Source organism: Nelumbo lutea, chromosome 1, assembly GCF_056320005.1.
Source record: "Nelumbo lutea isolate HS-2025 chromosome 1, American lotus-T2T, whole genome shotgun sequence".
Lineage (NCBI taxonomy): Eukaryota > Viridiplantae > Streptophyta > Magnoliopsida > Proteales > Nelumbonaceae > Nelumbo > Nelumbo lutea.
In genome coordinates, this window is record NC_142684.1 from 139362251 (window position 1) to 139389090 (window position 26840).

At 41.4% G+C, this 26840-nt stretch overlaps 1 protein-coding gene across 2 annotated transcripts in view; it reads left to right on the top strand.

Moving 5' to 3' along the window:
- The window catches only part of LOC148877910 (myosin-3-like), a 105321-nt gene that overhangs the window by 59810 nt on the left and 18671 nt on the right, over positions 1 to 26840 (top strand). For both annotated transcript variants that reach the window (XM_088946398.1, XM_088946407.1), the window contains exons 18-19: positions 22498 to 22703; positions 22903 to 23038. In XM_088946398.1, coding sequence (XP_088802524.1) covers positions 22498 to 22703; positions 22903 to 23038 — 342 coding nt within the window. The remainder of the gene's footprint in view (positions 1 to 22497; positions 22704 to 22902; positions 23039 to 26840) is intronic.

A 26840-nucleotide genomic window follows, 5' to 3' on the forward strand; every position in this document is an offset into this window, starting at 1 on the left:
TCTTTGTCCTTCCATTTGCAAGAGAGTGAAAAAAATTAGTGTTTCCATCCCCCTCTATGAGCCACTGACACCTTGATTTCTGTCTCCAACAAATTTCCTCCTTTTGTAAGATCTTTTCCAGTTTTTGCTTTTGATTCCATCTTTCTCCTCTTTCTTCTTCTGAAATTACTCTGGGAGCCTCTTTCTTATCTAGCTCCTCTATCCTCCCCACCAAGTTATCTTTTATTTCTTCTAACCTTCCAAAATGGGCTTTATTCCAATCTTTTATTTTTTCTTTTAGCCTCTTTAGTTTCCTAGCAAAGCTTATCATTTTCAACCTCTTTAGAGGTTTGAATTCCTCCCACCACTCCTTTTGCCTCCCTAAGGTTGAATCTTAGGAAGATCATGCTCTTTTCATAACAAGAGTTAATGGACATGTGATTATGTTGATTATGTATGTAGGTGATATTGCTATTACTGGAGATGATGTTTCAGGAATTAGCCAGTTGAAATTCTTCCATGCTTTTGAGTTTGAAATTAAGGATTAAGGACCTTGATGAGCTTAAATATTTCCTTGGAATTGAAGTTGCAAGATCAAAGAAAGGAATTTTCATTACGCTTAATGCCCGGGTCGGTTCAGATCCGACTGTTTTCTGAAACAGTGGCTTACTAGGAGACCCACTGATGAGTGACCTCTTGTTTGGGTCAGGCTTGTGTTGCAGCCAGCCTGGTGCGGTGCCCTCCACTATAAGGGCCATGAAACCCGAGCCTTCGCCCGAGTCGCATGGCCCAACTTCTTACTTGGAATGGGCGAACTAGATCAAAGCTTCAACAGACCCTACCTGTTGGATTGAGTTAATGTTCGACCATCTTGATGCCCCTGTTCGGGTTAGAAGCTCACGCTACCGAGCTCAGCTCCGAACAAGAGGTCACTCATCAGTGGGTCTCCTAGTAAGCCACTGTTTCAGAAAACAGTCGGATCTGAACCGACCCGGGCATTAAGCGTAAGACCCCACCGATTTGTTATCTCTCAAAGAAACTATGTTTTGGACTTACTCCATGAGGTTAGGAAATTGGGGTGCAAACCTACTGAAACCCCAATTGATCCTAATCACAAGTTGAGTGCTACTATTGGAGATATTCTTCTAGGCAAAGGGGTTTATCAAAGATTGGTTGGTTGACTCCTTTACCTACATATCCTATGCAGTTAGCGTGGTAAGTCAGTATATGCATGAGCTGTAGACCTCTCACACACAAGTTGTCAACAAAATTCTTGCATATTTGAAGGGATATCTTGGTAAGAGGATGTTACTCCAACCATGGACATCCGAAGGTTGAGGCTTATATAGATTGTAGAGAAGATGGGCCGAATGGCCCATAGGTTGTTTATTCTTTCTTGTTATTTATGTTTCTTTTTCGTAATGGGCCTTATTCTGGGCCCATCCTGTCTATATTAAGTTCTTTGTAAGGGCCTCCTTGTAATTATTCAAATATATCTTAATAAAAGAATGTTAGGGTGCTGAGAGAGAGTAGGTTCGAAACTCTCATTCTCAGACCCTCATTGTTGAACTCTCATGCTCTCCTCTCTTCAGTTTTCTTCATGGTATCAGAGCATATCTGAACCTGAATATCATAGGGCTGGAAGCTTAGTCACATACTGCCTGATTCTTGGAGGTCAGTGGACGAGCCCAAGACTAGAATCTCTTGGGGAAGGGGTTCGGTGGCCAGGAAGAATCAGAGAAAAAAAAGGGGAAGGAGAAGGGGAACAGCTCGGTTCTGTTTTTGAAGCTCGACTGTGTTTGGACTGTTGAAGCTTGAACTGTAAGTTGTGCTCAGTTTTCTGCTCTGAAGTTCGATTGTGTTTGGACTATTGAAGCTCGACTGTGTTTGGACTGGTTGTTCTGTTTTTGAAGCTCGACTGTGTTTGGACTGTTGAGGTGTCCGAAAACCCTAGCTGTTCTTTACTACCTTCGACTGCATTAAATCTGGTTTAACCCAGAAATTTCTGGGCTGTTTTTCTCCTTGGATTGTTAAAACCTGCCGAAACATCCTTGTAACAAGACTGTGTATTGTTACTCATATTTTGGCTGTTTTAAGGGGCTGTACGAACTATTTTTTGGGGTCTTTTCTCTTCCTTGACAGTGGGGCTGTCTCTATTGGCCACACTGTGTTTGTGAAAAGGTCTGTTCTGCAATACCGATTGGTATTTACTCTTCTTGGCTGAGTGCACAGCTTTGAAAAGGTACTTCGGTTGAGTGCACAGTGCCTAGGAGTTTCAGATTACTTCTTGAAGGCTGAACTTAGTATATTGTCTTCTTGTGGTCGGCTGAACTCTATTTAGAGTGTTTACATGATGTACTCCTCAGAGTTTGAAAACAAAAGTGGTGCTGTATATGGACTGGTTCAAGGAACTCCAAATGATTCCTTGTTGATTGTGACCACAGTTAAACTAGATGGAACTAATTATCTGGCATGGTCACAATCAGTAAAGATTCATGTTTGTAGTAGAGGAAAGTGGGGATTCGTTTCCGGGAGTAAGAAGGCTCCCTCTGAAGATGATCCATCCTACGAGAAGTGGATGCAAGAAAATTACACTGTCATTGGGTGGCTTGTGAACTCAATGCAGCCGCAAATCAGCCAACACTACCTATGGATGAATTCAGCAAAAGAAATTTGGGACAGTGTTGCGGAAACCTATTCACAAAAACTCAATGTGGCCCGGGCATATAAATTGAGAAGTGATGTAAAGAATTTAAGACAAGGGAGAAGCCTCTTGTTGTATATTTCTCAACCCTGAAGTCTTTATGGCAAGAGATTGACCTAATAGAAGTTGTACCTTGGGAGTACCTTGGGACACCACCAATGATGCAAAGACCTACAGAAAATTGGTTGAAAGGAATAGGGTATTTGAGTTCTTAGCTGGACTAAACCTAGAATATGATATCACAAAACAGAATATTCTTTCCAAGGAGTGTGTCTCTTTGTCACAAGCTTATGCATTGGTGAGTAGTGAAGAGAGCAGAAGGGCTGTGCAGGTTCAAGGGGATGATATGAATGATCACTTTGCCAATATGGGGATTAAACCCAAAGGGAATGCTGGAACTTCTGGTGGCATAGGAAAGAAAGAAGTTATATATGTGAGTACTGCAAGAAGTCAAAGCACACCAAAGATAAGTGCTGGAAACTACATCCTAATCTTGTTCCCAGTCGGTTTCAAAAAAAGTATGATAGTAAAAGATCAGGAAGTGCAAATGTAGCTGCCGGGCCAGATAGTGAAGAAATGTCTGCTTTTGTAGAGTTGGCAGCCATGAGAGTAGAATATGAAATGTTTGGGAAGATGATCAGTCAGCTGAGTGATGTGACCTCTTCTTCCAACCTTTAGGCAATTCTTCTGCTGCTTCAGCATTTGCTCATTCAGGTATAAGGGCTTCTGCCAATCATGCTACCACTTCAGGTAATCTCAAGATCCCTTGGATTATTGACTCAGGTGCTTCTGACCGTATGAACAATCTTTCTACCCTATTTGTTTCATATGACTTGCTCCCTGGACGTGATAAAATCACTTTAGCTGATGGTTCACTTGCCCCTATCTCTGGTAAGGGAACCATCAAGGCTATGGATTCCTTGTTCCTACCTTTTGCTCTTCATGTACCTAAACTAAATACAAATTTATTGTCTGTAAGCAGTTTAACCAAGTTACTAAACTATTGTGTAACATTCTTTCCTTTCTACTGTGTTTTTCAGGATTTGGAGTCTCAGAAGGTGATTGGGAGTGGCCATGAGGCGAACGGAATATACCTTCTTGATACCCCGGAACAATGCACTGATCATCTTGGGAATGCTGCTCTTGGATCTGTTTCTTCAGAGTCTGTTAGTCGGATTATGTTGTGTCATCGTTGTTTTGGTCATCTGTCTTTTTCTGCCTTGAGTCATCTTTTCCCTGAACTGTTTAAGGGAATTAGTTTGTCTAGTCTTCATTGTGAGTCTTATGAATTGTCAAAGCATTGTAGAAACAATTATCCTTCGAGTAATAAAAGATCTTCTTTTCCTTTTAATATTGTGCACTCTGATGTGTGGGGGCCTTGACACTTACCTTCCATGGGTGGCTATAAATATTTTGTCCTGTTTATTGATGATTCTTCTTGGTTCACTTGGATATTCCTGATGAAATCCCGTGATGAAGTTCCAAGACTTGTAAGACAATTCCATGAATTTGTTTTAACCCAATTTGATACCAGGATTAAAATCTTTAGATCTGACAATGCAAAAGAATACCTTGAGAAAAACCTATCCTGCTATCTCTCTGACATGGGGGTTATTCATCAAAGCTCATGTGCTAGGACCCCAGAACATAATGGGATTGCTGAGAGGAAAAATAGGCATATTGTTGAAGTTGTAAGAAGTATCTTATTTGCCTCACATGTTCCTGCCAGGTTTTGGGGTGATGCTGTTCTTACTGCCACCTATCTTATAAACCGTATGCCATCCAGGGTTTTGGGGTTTAAGTCTTCCTTCAATATTCTTCATCCAGACAAGGACCTTTTTCCTGTTCCTATTCGTGTCTTTGACTGCACCTGTTATGTACATGTTCCAAGTGTCCAAAGGCATAAATTTGAACCCAAAGCTCAAAAGTGTATCTTCCTTGGTTATTCCCCCACACAGAAGGGTTATTGTTGTTTTGATCCAAAATCTGGCAATCGGTATGTCTCAATGGATGTCACCTTTGATGAGCTTTCCCCCTTTCATGGTTCCTCTCCAGAAGGACATTGTCCACAGGGGGAGGATTTGTCACAAGTGTTTGCTCTTCCTCTTCCTGTCCCTGTTGAGTCTCTTGATGTGTCTGCTTCTCCTTCAAATGCATCAAGGGTGGATCAGTCGTTCCTTTCTCCTTGTCCCAGTACTCTACCTCCTCGTCCTATCCTCAATCCCAAGGTGTATCAAAGGCAAAGATCCAGAAATGTGCAGGTTGTTTCTCCTACAACACATGGGCCTCATACACTTCCAGTCACAAAAGAGACAATAGGTACTGTTTCAGCATCTTTGGATTCATCCTTCCCTGACCTTGATATTCCCATTGCTGTTAGGAAAGGAAAATGGAAGTGCACTGCACACTACATTTCCAAGCACCTTTCTTACAGTTTGCTTTCACCTTCATACTTTGCCTATCTCTCTTCTGTTGCTTCTCATCCCATTCCCAGGTCTGTGTCAGAAGCTCTTAAGATTCCAGAGTGGAGGGATGCTATGAGATCTGAAATCGATGCCCTATACAAGAATGACACTTGAGAAGTGGTGGATTTGCCTGAAGGGAAGGATCCAGTCGGTTGCAAGTGGGTCTTTACTATCAAATACCAAGTTGATGGCACTATTGAAAGGTATAAGGCCAGGCTGGTTGCAAAAGGTTATACACAGACATATGGGATTGATTATTTAGAGACCTTTGCACTTGTTGCCAAGATGACATCTGTGAGGGTTCTTCTATCTTTAGCTACTCACTTTGACTGGCCCCTTTATCAATTAGATGTGAAGAATGCATTTCTGAATGGTGAATTACATGAGGAGGTTTATATGTCTCTTCCTCCAGGGATATATGGAACTGATATGAAAGGGAAGGTATGCAGGCTGAAGAAATCTTTTTATGGACTAAAACAGTCCTCTAGAGCATGGTTTGAGAGATTTAGAACAACACTTGTTAACTTTGGTTATGTGCAGACACTGTCCGATCATACTCTTTTTGTGAAGAGGAATGGACCTCTAGCAGTATTCCTTATTGTGTATGTAGATGATATTGTAGTGACTGTTAATGATGTTTCAGGAATTCATGATCTAAAATCTTTTCTCCATGCAGAGTTTGAGATTAAAGATTTGGGGGACTTGAGATACTTTCTTGGTATAGAAGTGGCTCGATCCAAAGATGGGATTCTTATCTCCCAAAGGAAGTATGTTCTTGACTTGCTCTCCGAGACTGGAAAGATGGGTGCTGGACTAGTTGCTACTCCTATTGATATGAGTCATAAATTCTCAGCCTCAGAAGGGACATTGTTAGAAGACAAAGGAATCTTTCAGAGACTTCTTGGGAAACTTTTGTATCTATGCATGACTCGGCCAGATATGGCATATGCAGTCAATTGCATTAGCCAATTCATGCATGCTCCCCGAGACACTCATATGGCAGCAGTAGAGAGAGTCCTATGTTATTTGAAGGTCTCCCCAGGAAAAGGTATTCTGTTTGCCAAGCATGGTCATATGAAACTTGAAGCCTACACCGATGCTGACTGGGCCGAAAACATTGATGACAGAAGATCTACTTCTGGGCATTGCAGCTTGGTGGCTGGTAATGTTGTTTCTTGGAGAAGCAAGAAACAATCGGTTGTTGCTCGGTCCTCTGCTGAAGCAGAATACAGGGCCATGGCACATGGAGTTTCTGAATTATTATGGCTAAAATCATTGATGGAAGAACTTGGAGTTGAATATGACAAGCCAATGATGTTGTACTGTGATAATCAGGCTGCCATCAACATTGCTCACAACCCAGTGCAACATGATAGAACCAAGCATATTGAAGTTGATCGACACTTCATTAGGTAAAGGATCTCTTCGGGTGAAGTATGTCTTCCTTTCATCACATCTGAAGGACAGTTGGCAGATTTTCTCACCGAAGGCATTCCCAAGGCAAAACTTCAGCATGATACCAACAAGCTTGGCATGATTGACATCTATGGTCGGCTTGAGGGGGAGTGTAGAGAAGATGGGCCGAATGGCCCATAGGTTGTTTATTCTTTATAGTTATTTATGTTTCTTTTTGTAATGGGCCTTATTCTGGGCCCATCTTTTCTATATTAAGTTCTTTGTAAATTCTTGCCCACCTAAGGGTCTCCTTGTAATTATTCAAATATATCTTAATAAAAGAATGTTAGGGTGTTGAGAGAAGTAGGTTCGAAACACTCATTCTCAGACCCTCATTGCTGAATTCTCAAGCTCTCCTCTCTTCAGTTTTCTTCATAAATGCAGGTTGGGTGGGATCTATTGATGATAGAAGATCTAGATTTGGCTATTGTACTTATTAGGAGGCAATGTGGTTTCATGGAGAAAGAAACAACCAGTTGTTGTTTGTTCTAGTGTAGAGGCATAATACATGGCAATGGCACATGGAATGTTTGAGTTGCTTTGGTTAAAAACCATATTGATAGAGATGGGAGTCTAGACAAATACTCCAATGAGACTCTACTGTGATAACCAAACAGCTATAAACATTGCTCATAATCCTGTGCAATATGACCATACAAAGCATATTGAAGTAGATAGAGAGAACATAGCCAATGGAGAGATTTTCCTACCCTTTGTGAGATTAGAAGACCCACTTGCTGATTGTCTCACCAAGGGAGTCCACAAACCAAAGTTTGATAGTAATTTAGGCAAGCTAGGCATGGCAGATATCTATGCTCAGCTTAAGGGGGGGAGTGTTGAGAATACATTGTATTGCAAGGATATTTTGTCTTTATCCGTGTTTATATTTTGGGCACCCAAGTAAGGGCACTATTGTAATTTATCATCAAATTAGAATTATTTGGTTTATGGGTGTGGATAATGAATGACATACCACATTTGAACAAACCCTTCTTCTTCCTCCTAATCTTACAACTTAGCCATTTCCCATGCAAAGATAAGCCTAACACCATAAAAGGAAATAATGCTCTTTATAGTGACATTATTTTTTATAATATTGTTAAAATCTTACGACTTACGATACGATTCATGATTTGAATCATGTATCCAAGGGTTTCGATTCAAATCTTATGTTTGAATTCTTTTCTACCAAATCCTTACAATATTTATTTGAATCCTATGATTTAGTTCATAAATCTTATGATTCATAATGTTGAAGTTCGGCCTGCCCTAGAAGTCTGTTTTGTTTGTTAGCTGAAATGTAAAGTAAACAGCAAGAAGGAAGAGAGGAAAGAAGAAGTAAGAAAGAGGAAGGAGAAGAGAAAAGGTCTGGTTTGAAAATAGGAAAAGTCAACCCTAATTTCGGCCAGACCTGTTATTATATTATTAATGTAATTGGAAAAGACATAAGTGCCCTTATTTAAGTAAGAGGCACTCGAACTAACATAATAGTACACATTAACACTCTCAACAGGTACAAAGACTGAAATACCCCTTCACTAACACACCCCCTAAAGTTGGTGAGTATATATCATATAATCCCAGCTTGTTACATATGTAGTCCACTCTCCCCCGACTCAAACCTTTTGTAAACAAGTCTGCCCATTGATTTCCCGTATTAACATATGCAGTCTCTATCACTCCATTCAGCACCTTCTCTCTCACAAAATGACAGTCAACTTCGATGTGCTTGGTTCTTTCATGAAACATCGGATTGGAATAGATATGAACCGCTGCTTGATTGTCACAATATAGCTTCATTGGAGTACTGATGTCATATCCTATCTCCTGTAGAAGGTTCCTTAGCCACACTAATTCACAAGCAGTATGTGCCATGGACCTATATTCTGCTTCTGCACTGCTTCTTGCCACAACTGTTTGCTTCTTACTTTTCCACGTTACCAGGTTACCTCCCAGAAAGGTGCAATAGCCTGTGCTAGACCGTCTATCAGACATATAACCTGCCCAATCAGCACCGGTGTATCCTTCTACTTCCAGTTTTCCGCCACTTTTGTACAGCAAACCACGGCCAGGAGCTCCTTTCAAGTACCTCACAATCCTTAGCACTGCATTCCAATGTGGGACCAAAGGTTTCTGCATGAACTGACTCACCACACTAATCGCAAATGAAATATTTGGCCGAGTAATGGTTAGGTAGTTTAGTTTGCCTACAAAACGTCGGTATCTACCAGGGTCTTCAAATACTTCACCTATATCACTGCTCAGCCTCGTATTTGTTTCCATAGGTGTCTCATCCGGTTTAGTACCCAACAAACCTGTTTCTTCTAGTAAATCAAGCACATATTTCCTCTGACACAAATTAATGCCATGCTTAGATCTTGCTACCTCTATGTCATAATGTATTTCAATTTGCCAAGGTCCTTTGTCTGAAAGTGTTCCTGTAGGAATGCCTTCAATCTATCAATGCCCATTTTATCATTCCTAGTCACAACGATATCATCTACATACACCACCAGTAGTATTTTGCCTGCCGGAGAGTCATGATTGAAGACAAAGTGATCAACTTGGCACTATTTCATACCAAACTTCTTGACCACCTCACTAAACCTACCAAACCATGCTCGAGGGGACTATTTAAGTCCATATATAGCCTTCTTAAGTCTGCATACCTTACCATCCTCCCCCTGAGCAACAAACCCTGGTGGTTGCTCCATGTAGACCTCATCGAGCAAATCACCATGCAAAAAGGCATTTTTGATATCTAGTTGATGTAGAGGCCAACCATACATAGCTGCAAGGGAGATGACAACACGAACTGACCCTATCTTAGCAACTAGGGAGAATGTCTCTGTGTAGTCAATGCTATAGGTTTGGGAGTACCCTTTTGCAACTAGCTGCGCCTTCAGGCGCTCAACACGACCATTTGGCAAGTACTTAACGGTATACACAACTGACAGTTTGCTTCCCAGGAGGAAGAGCGGTGAGGTCCCAAGTGTGATTATGATGGAGGGTAGAGAGCTCTTCTTCCATAGCACGAAACCACTCTGGAGAGGTAAGGGATTCCTGGACATCCTTAGGAACAACCACTGAGGATAACAAGGAGATAAACTGGCGATGGGAGGCGAAGAGGTGAGTAAGGGAAACAAAATTGGAAATAGGGTGAAGAGTGCAGGTGCATTTACCTTTTTGTAAGGCAATAGGAAGATCAAAGTCGGAGGCTGGTGTCGGATCTGGAGCTGGATCTGTCGACAGTGATGAAGCCGGAGGAGGCGCAACCAGTACACGTGGGTGATGTGTATACATGTGACAGATAGGTGGGCGGTCAACGGACGGTGGCACTGGAGGCAAGGACGTAGGCACGACTGGAACCAGAGGAGGATCAGCCATAGGAAGGGGAAGAGGAGGAGGTGATGTGGAGGAAGCAGCATCACCGGACCCCACGAAGAACGGAGTAGACTCGAAGAAAGTAACATCAGCACATACCAAAGAACACCAAGAACTGGGATGGTAACACTTGTACCCTTTCTGAGTCCGAGAATAGCCAAGGAAGATACACTTAAGGGATCGTGCATCTAACTTGTCAGTCCCAGGACCCAGATTATGGATGAAGCAGACACATCCAAATACCCGAGGAGGAAGTGGAAACGGAGACATGTTGGGGAACAAGACACTAAAAGGAGAACGACTATCAAGAATAGACGTGGGCATCCGATTAATTAAGAAACAAGAGGTGAGCATTGCATCACTCCAAAAGGGTTTGGGAACATTCATGTGGTGCATGAGTGAGTGTGCCGTTTCTACAAGATGTCGGTTCTTTCTCTCAGCAACCCCATTTTGTTGTGGGGTGTAGGTACAAGAAGTTTGGTGTATAATGCCATGTTGGTCCAAGTATTCTTGAAAAGATGAAGACATGTATTCATGACCATTATCAGAACAGACAATTTTGATGTGAATGCCAAATTGATTGCGGATCTCAGCATAAAATTTCTGGAAGATGGTAAATAATTCACTTATTTCTTTCATTAAATAGAGCCACGTCATTCTTAGTCATCAACAAAAATAACAAAATATCTGTCCATTATATGACATCACTTTATAAGGACCCCAAACATCTAAATGAATTAAAGAAAAAGGACTCGACACACGGTTAACAACCCTAAAACTAAAGGGAACACGATGGTCTTTCCCAAATTGACACGACTCACAGTCTAGAACAGAAAGTTGACTCAGTGAAGGGACCAAGAACTTCAGCACTTTCAGTGAAGGATGACCAAATCTACAATGCCACTGGAGAGGGGAAATAGATGACTGAAGGGCCGTTGACGTTCTTCCACCACCATCAAGATAATACAGTCCACCGGCTTCATGCCCTCCACCAATCTTCATCCCCGTCTTGAGATCCTGAAAAACACACATAGAGGGCTAAAATGTAATGGAGCAATTAAGGGACTTGGTCAGCTTACTAACAGACATAAGATTAAATGGAAGCTTAGGTACATATAAAATAGAGGATAGGGACACAGGGTCTAGGTCAACATTACCAACACCACGAATAGATGATGTGGAGCCATTAGCAAGGGTAACAGATTGTGATGTTGAGCAATGAGTGAGAGATGAAAAACACCTGGAGTTCCCGTCATGTGATTAGAGGCTCCAGAGTCAGTAATCCAGGGGTTGGGTGTGGATGCCAAACAAGCCATACCTGAGTGTGCAAAGGTAGATTTGTTCTGTTGCGACGTGGATTGAACAAACCTTTCATACTCATCACGAGGAACACTCACCATCTCCTTGCCTGGACCATCTGAAGAGGTAAAAGGCATCTGGTTAGCTGACCGGTTCTCCTGTGTAAAGCTGGAACTGGTGTCACTAGTCATGGCATGGGTTGGCCCACATCGAGGGTGGACCATGTAAGTCATAGTAATACTTAATAGTATGTCCATCCAAACCACAATGAGTACACCTCCGTGGACCCGAGCCACATCCTCTACCACGAGCTCCCCCTGAATCTCTACCTCCAGTACGACCACCACCACGAATATGTGTAGATCCACCACTACCACTCCGGCCATACACTGGACCACTGAAGAGGTAGAAGGCATCTGGTCAGCTGATCGGTTCTCCTGTCTAAAGCTGGAACTAGTGTCACTAGTCATGGCATGGGTTGGCCCACATCGAGGGTGGACCATGTAAGTCATAGCAGTAGTTAATAGTATGTCCATCCAAACCACAATGAGTACACCTCCGTGGACCCGAGCCACGTCCTCTACCATGATCTCCCCCTGAATCTCTACCTCCAGTACGACCACCACCACGGATATGTGTAGGTCCACCACTACCACTCCGGCCATACACTAGACTAGTATTGCCACCACGGCCAGGCTGGGCTCCTCGAGCCCCACTTCTGCCACCTCGTCCTCTCGACACTGCAAATGCTGATTTATCTGAGATATTAGAGTTTTCCATAGACCCAATCGAAGTCCTCCAAAGATGAGTAAACACCTCCTTTAAAGATGAAATGGCAGATCCTCCTAGTATCTGGGCTTGTACTGGTTCATACTCAGACTTCAGCCCCACCAAAAACCGAGTCACATCAAGCTGCTCTCTTTGTTGTTGTTGAACCTTGACATCAGAAGTGAGAGGGTGATAGACATTTAACTCATTACGGATATTTCTCATACTGGCATAGTACTCCTCAAGGCTCTGATTTCCCTGTTGCAGAGTGAAGTATTCCTGATACAGTTGATATACCCTAGTTGTATTATCCTAACCAGAATACAATTTCTTAGCATGATCCCACACCTCTTTGGCTGTGTCAAGAAACATGAAGTTCACACTGATTCTGGGTTCCATACTGTTCCACAACCATGTGATGATCTGTGCATCTTCCTATTCCCAGTCTTCGTACTCCTGAGATGTAGTGGGGGGTTTCTCCTCTCTTATGTGCTTTGCCTTCTTCTTCGCCTTTAGAAAAACCTCTGCAGACTTGGCCCAAGGGACATAATTCTCTCCATTCAGGGTCATTTGGACATTCAGGTAGTCAGTAGATATCATCACGCTAGGTTTACTATCACTGTTATTTGCCATTGTCGAATTCCCTTATCACTGAATCCTGAGCACTACACACTGCACACTGCACACAGACACTTCACCGAAATCTGCACACTGATTTTAGCAATAACAAAGGCTGAAAGCCGTACTTGTAACACCACAAACCCTACTCTACAGCTACCGGAAGTTTCACCATTAAGTAAACACTGCTTCCCTTTGAATCACACACAAACTAGCATAAACCCTAGAATACTGCAATCTGAAAACCCATCATACGATCTGTACCACACCTCTCATGTGTTTCATAACAGAAATTATGCATAAAAAAAACTCCTTACCTCGTCGCCTGAAGGCCAACCACACGAAGGAATGAAACACCACTGCACCACCCGCACCAGCCCTACATTAATTAGGGAAGGGCTTAGAAACCACAGCAACCAATCACCAATGACACCACCGGAGGCATAGAAACCTCCAAGGGAAGAGGGCATCACTCATTTTCAGCCCTTTTCCCAGTCTCCAACCAACGACTAAGAAATCCAAGAGAAACCCTAGCTCGAATGCGCAAAAAACAGAATTCTAGCAGGTCTGATTTGTTTAATGTGGCTCTGATACCATGTTGAAGTTCGGCCTGCCCTAGAAGTCTGTTTTGTTTGTTAGCTGAAAAGTAAAGTAAACAGCAAGAAGGAAGAGAGGAAAGAAGAAGGAAGAAAGAGGAAGGAGAAGAGAAAAGGTCTGGTTCGAAAATAGGAAAAGTCAACCCTAGTTTCGGCCAGACCTGTTATTAGATTATTAATGTAATTGGAAAAGACATAAGTTCCCTTATTTAAGTAAGAGGCACTCGACCTAACATAATAGTACACATCAGCACTCTCAACAGGTACAAAGACCGAAATACCCCTTCACTAACACATATGATTCCTACGATTGAAATAAGTTCAATTAAGAATTAGTTTTCTACTTTAACATTTTTTTTGTTTATATTTAGTTTTGTCAAGGGAGACTTGTTTAGAGCCCTTACTAGAAAATTATTTATTTACATTATTCATGATTAGACATTGACTCACACCGACTTATAGAAAATGATTTATTTACATTATTTAAGAATAGACATTTGATAGCTATGATTATAACCCTAGCAAGTGCACTAGTTATCAAGTAGTATAAAATATCGTTCTCACGAGGATTTAACAAAATAAGTATTAGAACTACAATCTTCCTTAATTATTTGGACAATCGAATTTTAGATTTGAAGATAAAAACTAATGAAAAGCAGAAAAAAGGAAAACAAGAGCAGAAGTAACAATGCTGAAGTATGTAACGATTGGTTGAATTTGCTAGGGCTTTCGGTCCACCTAACCATTCCAATGAATATTAATGGATCAGATTATCCAAGATAATTTGTCATTCCCATAAGCTGAATTCTTTCCAGTTTTATTTAATATTCTCTCTCGAGATATACTAAAACTACTTCTATCAGGTAACCCCTCGATCTCTCGACTAGAGTTCTCAAGATAGAAGCACATTAAGTCCAAGGAAAAACTATTATATTCAGATGAATCATGTGTATATACCCCTATATACCATTCAATTCACCATGAATTATGTGGTCAGCTATGTGAATTCCTCTCTCGATTCATTCACATACACCTGATCAATTAAGAGATGGTCACTGTTAATAGCATTAAGCAGGATAATTCATAGATTATATGGAAATCACGATCTTGAATAAGCCAGAATAAAAATATATTCATTGATATGATTAGGCTTTCTACAACTCTAACTACATATAAATTAGTTCATACTAGCAGAAATAAAACAAACAAGAGGAAAGAAAGAACTCATGGTTTCGCCCTTGGAGTTGAGATCTCCTCTTTTCCTTGCCGCCACTTTCTTCTTGCAGTCTTCTTGCTTTCTTGACTGATTGCTCCCCTGCTTCTTGATGTCTCTCTAGTCCGCCCCCTACCCCTTTATATAGCTTAAGGGGAGGGGGTGGTCTCCTACTCTCAAAAATAGAAAGTTCTAATCTAATCCTACTCTTATCTCTTTATCTTTATGGGATTACATTATAAATTTAGATCTAATAAGACTCTTCTTAGTTTCTTGTTCTTGGATTCGTATTAGACCTCCTCTACGAATTGGACTGCTGCTAGGCTTTTCTACAAGTTGGGATTAAGCTGCGGATTGGGCCTTCCTACGAATTTGCCCCGACTTGGGGTCTGGATTTGACTTCGATGCAGGCCGGATCTGCGAAATCCCAAAACATTAAAGTTGTGGTTTTTTCTCTTATCTATCCAGTGAGTCTTGAATCAACCCAATCGGAGTTCGGATACGTGAGTTAGGCCCAGATTACTGAACGGTGCCGAAACTGTGAAAAATCATCCGATTTGCCTTTCTTTGCTCCTGATTGTTAGAATGTTAGAGTGATGCTCGGCTGATAAGAGTTCTTATTAGCCCATTCTTATGTTTAACTTATCTTGTAACTGGGCTTGTGTTAATGGGCCTAATCCTGTTTAATGATTTAAGTCATCTGGGTGTCCCATCACTAATCAGGGGCATCCTAGTAATTTCTTGTACCTTGTACTATATTCATCTATAAATAAAGGACTGGTCGACTGGATAGTTCAGTTCGACATTCTCTTCAGTTCTATGGTTCTCTTCTCTTCCTTGCTACTTCGAGTATAGCTCTTCAGATTACATGGTATCAGAGCATTAGCTCCTTCCTGTCTTTTCATCTTCTCTCTTCCTTTTCTGGGTTGCTGCAGTGAAGACCTAGGAGTGTAAGAGAGTAAAGCAAGTTCGAACCTAGGGTTTCTCTTGGTTGTAGGACTCAAGGGAAGTAAGACCCAGAAGTAGATGTCCTACTAGATTATCTCCAGCAAATAGTAGCTATTGGGCTACTAAGAGAGGTCTGTATAGGATAGACCTAGTTGAGGACTGATTTCAGCAGTCCTAGCACTAGCCGGAAGGGGGAGAGCTTCCTCTACAGTTGCAGCTTCGTGCTCCAGCAAGACTTGCGCAGAACAAGTGGTAAAGACTTAGCCTTCTCTACTGTTGCAGCTTCGTGCCCCAGCAAGACTTGGGCAGAACTGTGGTAACTTCAGTTACAGATTCTCTTCAGGTCGGTTATCAGTCCTACTTTGTGAACTTCAGTTACTGCACTGCACAGTTACTTCAGGTTGCTGAACAAGCCCTAATTGAAGTAACTTCAGTTACTAGCACTGTGAACTGGTTCAGTTACTTCGACCAGTCCTAAACAGCACTGCACAGTACCCGAACTGTGAACACTTCTACCAGCACTGTGAACACTGTGACCACTTCGGCCAGTCCTAAACAGAACCACCTACAACACTGTGAACAACTCTTGGACTGAAGTCAGGATGTCCTCACTATCCGGTGAAGTTTCCTCTAGAGATAACAGACCTGTTACAAGGTCCTCAAACCTGGAATACCCTAATCTACACAGCTTGCAGATTACAAGTGTGCTGCTAGATGAGTATAACTTCAGAGAGTGGTCTGTCTCAGCAATGCTGTTCATTACCTCTCGTGAGCTCACAGGCTATTTGGATGGAGACAAGAAACAACCAGAAATTGGCAGTCCTGAATACATCGTGTGGCGCAAGGAAAATGCCACAGTCATGTTTTGGTTGCTGGCCTCTATGACTCCTAGGGTGGCCGGAACTGTTCATCACTTCCCCACAGCTGCTAAAATTTGGGAGAAAGTATCTCAGACATATGGCCAGAAAAAGAACAATGCTAGAATCTATAGGCTGAACCAAAACATTGCAGCCCTAAGGCAAGGAGACATGTCCGTGGCAACCTACTTTGCAACACTGGAAGGCCTCTGGGAAGAGCTTGACCACCATTTGATTTTGGATTGGGAAAATGCTAATGATAAGGGGAGGCATGATAAGCAGATTGAGGAGGGCAGAGCCTTCAAGTTTCTGGCGGGTCTTGACCCTGTATATGAAGGTATAAGGTCACAGATTCTAGGGAGAGATGAATTACCTGAGCTTCACCATGTCTACTACCTGGTGAGGAATGAAGAAGTAGGGAGAAAGGAGATGCAAGTTGACTCCCAGACACAATCAACAGAACTACCTGGAGAACATTCAGCCTTAGTCTCCACTAAGGGGAATAGATTTTCAGACAAGAAGTCCCTCAAGTGTACACATTGTGGTGGTGAGAAACACACAAAGGAGAAATGTTGGGTCCTGTACCCTCATCTGAAGCCAACTGCTCTGAGAAAGGACAAAAGGCAACATAAGGGCCACACAGCAAGTGGGAATCTTGCCACCAACAACAGTAGTGACAACTCACAGAGTATTCAGATAGTGTCATCTTCCACCGCAAGGCAGGCTGCCGACTCCTCTGGACCAAGTACTTTGGGCTTCACAGCTAGTGAGGTAGAGGTTCTCAGTCGGGCATTAGCCCGTCTGAAGAACAATTCTTTAGCTTCCACCTCTCTTGCCAAATCAGGTACAACCTCTGCATTTAGTGCATCTAGTTCCATTAATTCTACCTCTTGGGTGATTGATTCCGGAGCCACTGACCATATGACACATATGTCCTCCTTATTCTCCACAAATCATTTGTTGTCTGGCCAGGATAAGATGAGAATAGCTGATGGGTCCCTCTCCACCATCTCTGGAAAGGGGGTGGTTGACCTAAGCAAGGATCTCTCTCTTAAATCAGTCCTACATGTTCCTAGTCTTACCTCAAATCTGTTGTCTGTTTCAAAGCTTACGAAAAACTTGAGCTGCAGTATAACTTTCTTTCTTTCTCATTGTGTCTTCCAGGACAGATTGACGAGAACGACTGGGAGTGGTCATGAGTATGGGGGCCTCTACTATTTTGATGAAGATGTCAGCTCAGCCTTGCAAGCTTCTACTACTAGTCCGGAAAGTGTGGAGTCAATAGCTAGGCTGCACTTGTGGCATGCTAGGCTAGGTCATTTGTCCTTTTCTTCCTTAGCAATGTTGTTTCCCGAATTATGTAAGGGCATTCCGAGTCAGAGTTTAATTTGTGATGTGTGTCAAATGTCAAAACAATGTAGATCAATGTATCCAATTTCTAGTAATGAAATTCAAGCCCCTTTTGATTTGGTTCATTCTGATGTTTGGGGTCCTTCACCCATTGTTTCCATTGATGGCTTCTGTTACTTTATCAGTTTTATTGACCATTATTCTCGGTGCACTTGGATTTATCTGTTGAAAGGACGTGAAGAAGTTCCCTGGATAACTATGATGTTTTGCAAGATGGTTGAAACACAATTTGATAAAAAGATCAAGCAATTCCGTTCAGACAATGCAGCTGAATACTTTGAAAGATCCCTGAACTCATTCATGGAAGATGCAGGCATGTTACATCAATCATCATGTGCTTACACCCCTCAGCAAAATGGGGTTGCTGAGCGCAAGAACAGGCATCTATTGGAGACAGCTCGAGCCCTTCTTTTCCAGCACAATGTGCCCAAGCAATATTGGTCTCAAGCTGTTCTCACTGCATCATACCTGATAAATCGGATGCCATCTAAGGTACTGGGTATGAAGACCCCTTTCTCTGTTTTGTGTCCCACTCTTCCCCCGCGGGTTTTTGGTTGTACATGCTTCATACATGTGAAAGATCCAAAGAAGACCAAGCTGGATCCTAAGGCTACAAAGGGAATATTTTTGGGGTACTCTCCTACGCAGAAGGGGTATAAGTGTTATGATCCAGTCTCCAAGAAAAAATGTCACTAGGGATGTAGTCTTTTTTGAGTCTCAACCCTATTTCCAGTTTTCTCAGAATCCTCTTCAGGGGAAGAGTAGTGGGTTGGAAGAGGATTCTCATTCTCCCTTCCTTTTTGTTCCCATTTCATCACCTTCCACTACTACTAGCTGTAACATTCCGGGTCAACCTAGTGAGACTTCCACTGTGCCAGTTGCTTCTCCAGATTCGGCTGATGCTTCTGAAGGTTCCAGTAAACAAGAGAAAGAGATACTTACATACAGTAGAAGGAAGAAGGCCCCTTAACCCCATGATTGCAACCATTTGAACTCAGATCAATCTGTCTCTGCAATCCAAGGTAATTCTGATTCACTCAATTCAGATTTGGATCTTCCTATTGCTCTCCGTAAGCCTGTTCGTTCTTGTACCACTCGGCATCCCATAGCCAATTATGTTTCTTACTCACACTTATCCCCTGCCTATCATTCCTTTGTGTCTGTTCTTTCCTCTGTATGTGTCCCTTCCAGGTATTCAGAGGCGGCATCTGATCCAAGGTGGAAAGAAGCCATGAATGAGGAGATGAAAGCCCTAATGAAAGCAAGGACATGGGAATTGGTGGACCTGCCAGACGGGAAAGGCACTGTTGGGTGCAAGTGGGTATTCACAGTAAAGCATAGGGAAGATGGGTCAATTGAGAGGTACAAGGCCAGACTTGTGGCAAAGGGATTTACACAAAAGGAAGGAATTGACTACAAGGAAACCTTTGCCCCAGTAGCAAAGCTCAACACAATCAGGGTTCTACTGTCACTAGCAGCAAAATTCTCTTGGGAACTTCATCAGCTGGATGTGAAGAATGCCTTCCTAAATGGTGATCTTCATGAAGAGGTATTCATGGAACCCCCACCTGGATATGATGTTGGAGAGAAGGTATGTAAACTAAGGAAAGCATTATATGGTTTGAAGCAATCTCCCCGGGCATGGTTTGAGAGACTTTGTTTGGCCATGAAAAAAGTAGGGTACACTCAGAGCAGTGCAGATCATACATTGTTTACAAGGAGACAGGATGACAAACTTACAACACTCATTGTGTATGTGGATGATATGGTGATTACTGGAAATGATGTGAAAGAGATGAAGAGGCTGAAGGAGTTCTTAGCTTCAGAATTTGAGATCAAAGACTTGGGAAATCTGAGATACTTTCTTGGAATTGAAGTTGCTAGATCAAGAGAAGGAATCTACATATGTCAAAGAAAGTATGTGCTAGATCTCCTAGAGGAAACATGCATGATGGGGTGCAGGCCAGCAGACACTCCAATAGAACCAAGCCATGGATTACAAGAATCAATGGGCGAGGAATACTGTGATAAGGAAAGGTACCAAAAGTTGGTAGGAAAACTGATATACTTATCCCTTACTCGGCCAGACATTGCCTATGCAGTGCATGTTGTCAGTCAATTCATGCACTCACCAAAGACTCCTCATATGAGAGCAGTGGAAAGAATCCTCAGATACTTGAAGACTTGCCCAGGGAAAGGAATTCTATTCAGAAAAAACAGCAGACTTGAAATTGAAGCCTACACTGATGCTGATTGGGCTGGGTCTGTTGGAGACAGAAAATCAACCTCAGGTTACTGTACATTCTTGGGAGGAAACCTAGTCACATGGCGTAGTAAGAAGCAGAATGTTGTGGCTAGATCAAGTGTAGAAGCAGAATACCGGGCTATGGCACACGGGGTTGCTGAACTCTTATGGCTCAGGACTCTCCTTAATGAGCTTGGTATCAAGACTGAGGGTCCTCTCAAGCTGTATTGTGATAATAAAGTTGCTATCAACATTGCCAACAATCTTGTGCAGCATGACAGGACAAGACATATTGAAATTGATCGACACTTTGTCAGAGAGAGAATTATTTCAGGAGAACTTTGTGTGCCTTATACTCCATCAGAGATGCAGATTGCAGATGTATTAACTAAAGGGCTGGCATCAACGAAGTTCAGTGACATACTTGGCAAGCTAAACATGATTGATATTCATGCTTAGCTTGAGGGGGAGTGTTGGAATGTTAGAGTGATGTTCGGCTGATAAGAGTTCTTATTAGCCCATTCTTATGTTTAACTTATCTTGTAACTGGGCTTGTGTTAATGGGCCTAATCCTGTTTAACGATTTAAGTCATCTGGGTGTCCCATCACTAATCAGGGGCATCCCAGTAATTTCTTGTACCTTGTACTATATTCATCTATAAATAAAGGACTGGTCGACTGGATAGTTCAGTTCGACATTCTCTTAAGTTCTGTGGTTCTCTTCTCTTCCTTGCTACTTCGAGTATAGCTCTTCAGATTACACTGATGCCTTCTTTCATGCCCTGAACCGAAATACAAGAAATATGAGTCCAATCAAGTACTAATTAAGTATGCAAGACAGAATATTTGGGGATAAAAATGTGATAAATTCTACTCTCATCAACATTGACTCTCACTGACCTACAGGGAACTACAACAACTCGACCCCTCATTGGATGGTATGTAGTGTAGCCCCTCTAGGGGTCTACCCACTTCTTATCCTTCCCTAATCCATTTCCTCTCAGACTTTCAGAGCATAACGACCATTGCCACTCCATGGAGCTTACCGACTGAATATTCGTGATTCAACCTGTACAATACCTTATTTAGCATGACACTTGGGTTGAGTATTTGTCAAATTTTGCGTAGTTATGATCCAGATGTAGTTGAAATTCTTCAGCTCAGGTAAACCGACTTGCACCTCTAACTATTCCTAGGTTGGGTCAGATGAACCCAAAACCAGGTCAAAAGCATTGATAGAACGCACCATGTTGGTAACTAAATTCTCTAATTACTTCATATAATGTGTCCTGCATGTGGATGTAGTTGAAATTCTTCACATACTCTTGATGAGCCCAAAACCAGGTCAAAAGCATTGATAGAATGCATCCCCCTCCTTAAGTTGGGACTTTGGCTTTCGGAGAGGCTTGAGGGATGATGAACTTAACAGTGTTTCAGATCTGTTGTCCCTTCTTGGCCGTGTCTTTTTGGACCCCCTTAGTTTGGATGTGAGATTATAGTCCCTTCACCCAAAAGGTTACTTCACCCATGCTTCCTTTTTTAAATCTCTTTGCTCTTCCCAGGGATAGTGGGGTTTTCCAACCAAGGAGATTTGACCTAGACTGTTTCCACCTAAAGTTATTATTTTCTGCTGGGAGGTGTTTTATAGAAAGATTAATACTTTGGACTGTTTGCAGAGGAAAAGGCCTTCTTTATGTTTGTCCTCTAACTGGTTTGTACTTTGCAGGGCTAGTGGTGAGGATTGCTCTCACTTACTTGTATCTTGTTCCTTTTCTAGTGCTATTTGGAGTTGGATTTTCTTTTTGTTTGGGTGCAGGTGGAATCTGTTCACAGATTTAAGTCAGCTGTTTGATCTTTCGTTTTTTGTGTGGCCTACAAAAAAAGGAAAAATAATGTGGAGATGTATTAGAGCAGCCGCCTTGTGGACAATATGGGAAGAAAGGAATGCAAGGGTATTTAAGAGGAGGAAAGAAGCACTCAAGCTGTTGAGAACTGTATCTTAATTAGTGCCATTCATTGGTTAAGAACTATGGACTTATTTCATACATTCTCTGATGATTTTTGGAGAAATTCGATAGTGGTGGTTGACATCCATACAAGGAAAGGATAGGAAATCTTTATTTTGGGCTGCTTTGTAATTTTAGTTCTGGTTAATTCTGGTCAGTTCTGTTTTAATTTGATGTAATACTTGTAAGAAGAGGTAACAACTCGTGCCTCCTCTTGGGTCGACTGTATTGCCTCATATTTCTCAATTAATAAATTATATTCATTAATAAAAAAAAAACATTGATAGAATGCACCATGTTGGTAACTACATTCTCTAATTACTTTATATAGTATGTCCTGCATGTGGATGAGATTCCTTGCTAGCCAGTTTAGAGCAGTAGTTTTCACAAGCTGGAAAAAATTCACTGATGACATTTTAAGTGGTGGTTCAAAATTATTTTCTGCACAGCATGTAATTTTGGTATGCTGTTGAAAATTCCCACTGTTGACACATTATACAGCCTGTATTTTTGAAAGTTGAAACTTCTTTGAATATTGTTGTGAATGTAGGGTCAACTCTTTAAACTAATGCAACAGTTGGAAAGCACCACTTCCCATTTTATTCGTTGCATAAAACCAAACAGAAAGAAGCTTCCTGGTGTGTATGAAAAGGATATGGTATTGCAGCAGCTCAGATGCTGTGGAGTCCTGGAGGTTGTGAGGATCTCAAGATTTGGGTATCCAATACGAATGACACATCAGCAGTTTGCTACAAGGTAGTGGATAAGAACTTTCAGTAGTTTACTGATTCCTCTTTAGTTATTTTTCTTGGACACTTCAAAAAGGGTTCCATGCCCATTTTGGATGCTTGAATATTTAGTGTAAATCCCGTCTCAGATGCTTTACCCAAGCGTTGCCCTTGATGTGTCCATGTAAATATTTGGATAAAAATGATGTGCTTTTGTTTCCTTTCAGGTATGGATTTCTTCTATTGGAGAATGTTGTCTCTCAAGACCCATTGAGTATATCAGTTTCCATTCTTCAGCAATTTAATATCCTTCCAGATATGTATCAAGTTGGGTATACAAAGTTATTTTTTCGAACAGGGCATGTGAGTTTTTTCCCCCTTCTAAGTCATGTGGACTAGTTTTATTCTCTTACCTTTGTTCCTCATATAGAAGAGAAGATGGATGCCAATTTTGCAGTTTTCCCATGTAATTACAGTACTACATGTTACATTATTTATGATTATAATCCATCTTCCTTGACCAACTTTCAATTCATAATGGAACTTGCATTGTGCACTTAATGACCACTAGCTCAAGTTAGTAATTGCTGAAATCAAAATTCCAAATCTTGTTATTCATGGGAAAATACCAAATGACTAGAATCTTTTATGTTCTTTGTAGGATTATCCTGGATTTTTTTTTATCAATAATAGGAAATTTCATTAAGAAAAAGGAAATAGTGCAGATTATGAGTAACCTCAGCTACCCCACTGGTCTGCAAATCCATTTTCTGCTCTTGGAATTCACTAAATTAATAACTGCATGTCCTTGGATAGGCTTTTAATCTTCTTGATTTCATTAATGAAAGACCAGTTGGTCTTTTCATTCTGCTTTATCCAGCTTATAACCACTTTGGAGTCGCCTTCCACAACTAGCTTTCTCACTCCCAATTCCGTAGCTCTTTGTATCCCAAAAACCACTGCCTTTAGTTCAGCTGTAGTGGAGTCTCTCCCATTCCAGTAGAGCCCAAACGCCCAAATACAACTCCACTACAACCCCCTTGTCATTTCTTATCACTCCTCCAATTCCAGACGTTCCTGGATTACCAAAGCTGCTTCCATCAAAGTTTAATTTGAGAAAACGGGGGGGAGGGGGGGGGGGCGTGTCCCAGTCCCTTAAGACCTTCTTCTTTATTGATGAAGAGGAAGCAACTGCTCTCCAATTCCTGGAAATTTTTAGGGAGAACTAAAAAAAGGAGTATCGGCATATTCATGTATCAAGTGTGTCTTTTCTATTAATTACAATTTCCTTCAATATTATTATAGCTGCCTTCATGTTTAGGAATATCAAAACAACTAAATAAAAATTCAAAAGAATGTTAGCAAATTAAAATAGTTATTTCTATGGTTCAGTGAAAAAAGAGAGTAGAGAAGAAGAGAAAAGAGAAGGAAGTTAGAGGAAGAGAGACTCAAATGATTGGAGTACCAAAGATTGTGTTAGCAACACCCTTATTGTTATTTATACTAGGGTGTCATCACTTAAAAAGGATAAAAAGTTACTTTTACCCCCCCCCCCCACCCCCTCCCATGGCAAGAACCTTAGTATTACAACACTCCCCTTCAAGTTGGTTTATAGATGTCACTCATACCGAACTTCTTTACATATTTCATTGTGCCACAGATATTCAACCCCTTAGTAATAACATCTGCAAGTTGTTCTTTTGTATTTACATAAGGAACATACCTCTCCCATCTCAATATTTTCATGGACTGGGACCATGGACAATTGGATTAGCTTCTATGTTGTTGGTTGCTTTATTGTCACTGCAAACCCAAGCTCTCCTAGGAGGTTTTTCATCCACATTAATTTAGCTAATCCATGAGCCATAGCCCTATACTCTTCAGCACTTGATTGAGCAACAACTCCCTGCTTTTTACTCCATCAACTAACAATATTACCTCCTACAAAGGTACAATAACCACTCATAAACCTCCGGTCGTCAATTGAGCCTACCCAGTCAGCATCTGTGTAGACCTCTGCCCTCAAGTGGTCATCTTTGGCAAACACGAGACCTCTACAGGATGTTTCTTCAAGTACCTAAGCACCCTTTCTGTTGCTACAAAATGTGATGCTTTGGGGGCATGTATATACTAGCTAAGAACATCAACAACATAGGTGATATTTGGGCGAGTCATGGATAGATACAACAATCTCTCAATCAACCTCTGAAATTGGTTTACATCTGCAAGGACCTCTCCCTCATCACTTCTATCAAGTTGTCTGAAACCAAGGAGGTTCAGACCTGTTTAGAAAACAAAAGGAAACTAGAGATGAAGAGAAGAGAAGGGGAGAGAAGAGGAGAGGAGGAAGAGAGAATAGAAGAGAAAGAGGGGTTCGGTCAGCTTGGTCTGCCGCCTCAACTGATATTTAAAATTAGGTCTACAACAATAAGTGGTACAATGACAGGAATGCCCCTGTCACTAGAAAAATAGAAAAAAAGAATTCTAACAGTATTCTAACAGCATTATAAACAAAGGAAAAACATATGAACAAGTAGGGACTACAAGCTGGTCAACCATTTTCTTTACACTCCCCCTCAAGTTGGGAAAATATATTGATCATTCCCAACTTGCTTAAATTTGACTCAAGCTTGATTTTGTTGACTGCCTTGGTGAAGACATTGGCAAGCTGCATATTAGTGGCATCATAAGGAAGGCAGAAGGGTTCGGCTAGAAGAGAAAAAGTCACTCTACCAACTTGGTATTTATAATGAATAAGTTGAATTACAAAAGATAGTATTGTCCCTTACAAGAGGTGGGACACATAACTTAAACTTGAATAAAACAGACCATTCACTTCTAATTAGATAGACAAAAGACCAAAATACCCCTATATTGTCGACTTTAACACTCCCCCTCAACCTGGAGAGTATATGTCATATAGTCCCAACTTTTCACATATGTAATCTACTTTGCCCCGAGGCAGCCCCTTTGTAAAAAGATCTGCCCACTGGTTTCCTGAGCTCACATGAGATGTAGTTATCACTCCACTAATCACTTTTTTCTCTTACAAAGTCGCAATGGACTTCAATATGCTTTGTTCTTTCATGGAAGACTGGATTAGAAGAGATGTGTATAGTAGCTTGATTATCACTGTATAACCTCATGGGTCTGTCAATTGAGAACCCCATCTCATGTTACAAATTCTTCAACCAAACTAGTTCACATGTAGTATGAGCCATAGCCCTGTACTCAGCTTCTGCACTGCTCCTTGCCACCACTGTTTGTTTCTTTCTCTTCCAAGGTACAAGATTGCCACCAAGGAAGGTACAATATCTTGTAGTTGGCCTTCTGTCTGACACAGAACCAGCCCAATCAGCACTTGTATACCCTTCTATCTCAAGAGTTCCTCCACTTTTGTATAATAGACCACGACCTGAAGCACCCTTTAGATACCTAACTATTCTTAGAACTACTTCCCAATGAGGAATCCAAGGATGTTGCATAAACTGACTTACCATACTTACAACAAATGATATATATGGCCATGTGATAGTCAGATAGTTCAATTTTCTCACCAACCTCTTGTACCTTCCAGGATCATCAAACTTTTCACCTGCATCAAAACTCAACTTAGTATTTGGTTCCTGTTGAGCAGGAGACCAAGAAGAAGAAAAGAAGAAGGAAGAAGGAGAAGAGGAAGAAGAATAAGAGGCAACTGAGTTAAGGCCTCAAGAAAACTTAGCTTCAGTCGAGTGAAGCTTTCTATTTATACTGTTCTGACCGTACATAACAATATGTCTACCGAATTACAAAAATACCCCTACGGGTACTAAGTCTGTGTACAGTACTAAGTCTGTGTATAATACATATAATACACCTGTTAACACTCCCCTTCAAGTTGCGGCATAGATATCAATTATGCCCAACTTGTCACAGAGACCTTGATGTCTGGAATAGTTTAGCCCTTTTGTAAATAAGTCTGCAAGTTGGTCTTCAGAGCTGATGTATGGAGTGCATACTTTGCCTGTGATGATTTTCTCTCTGATAAAATGCTTGTCAACTTCAATGTGCTTTGTTCTATCATGTAGTACCGGGTTGGCAGCTATACTCATAGCTGCCTTATTGTCACAGAGTAGAGTCATGGGTTTATCAATTAGAAAACCCAACTCTCCCAATAGATTCT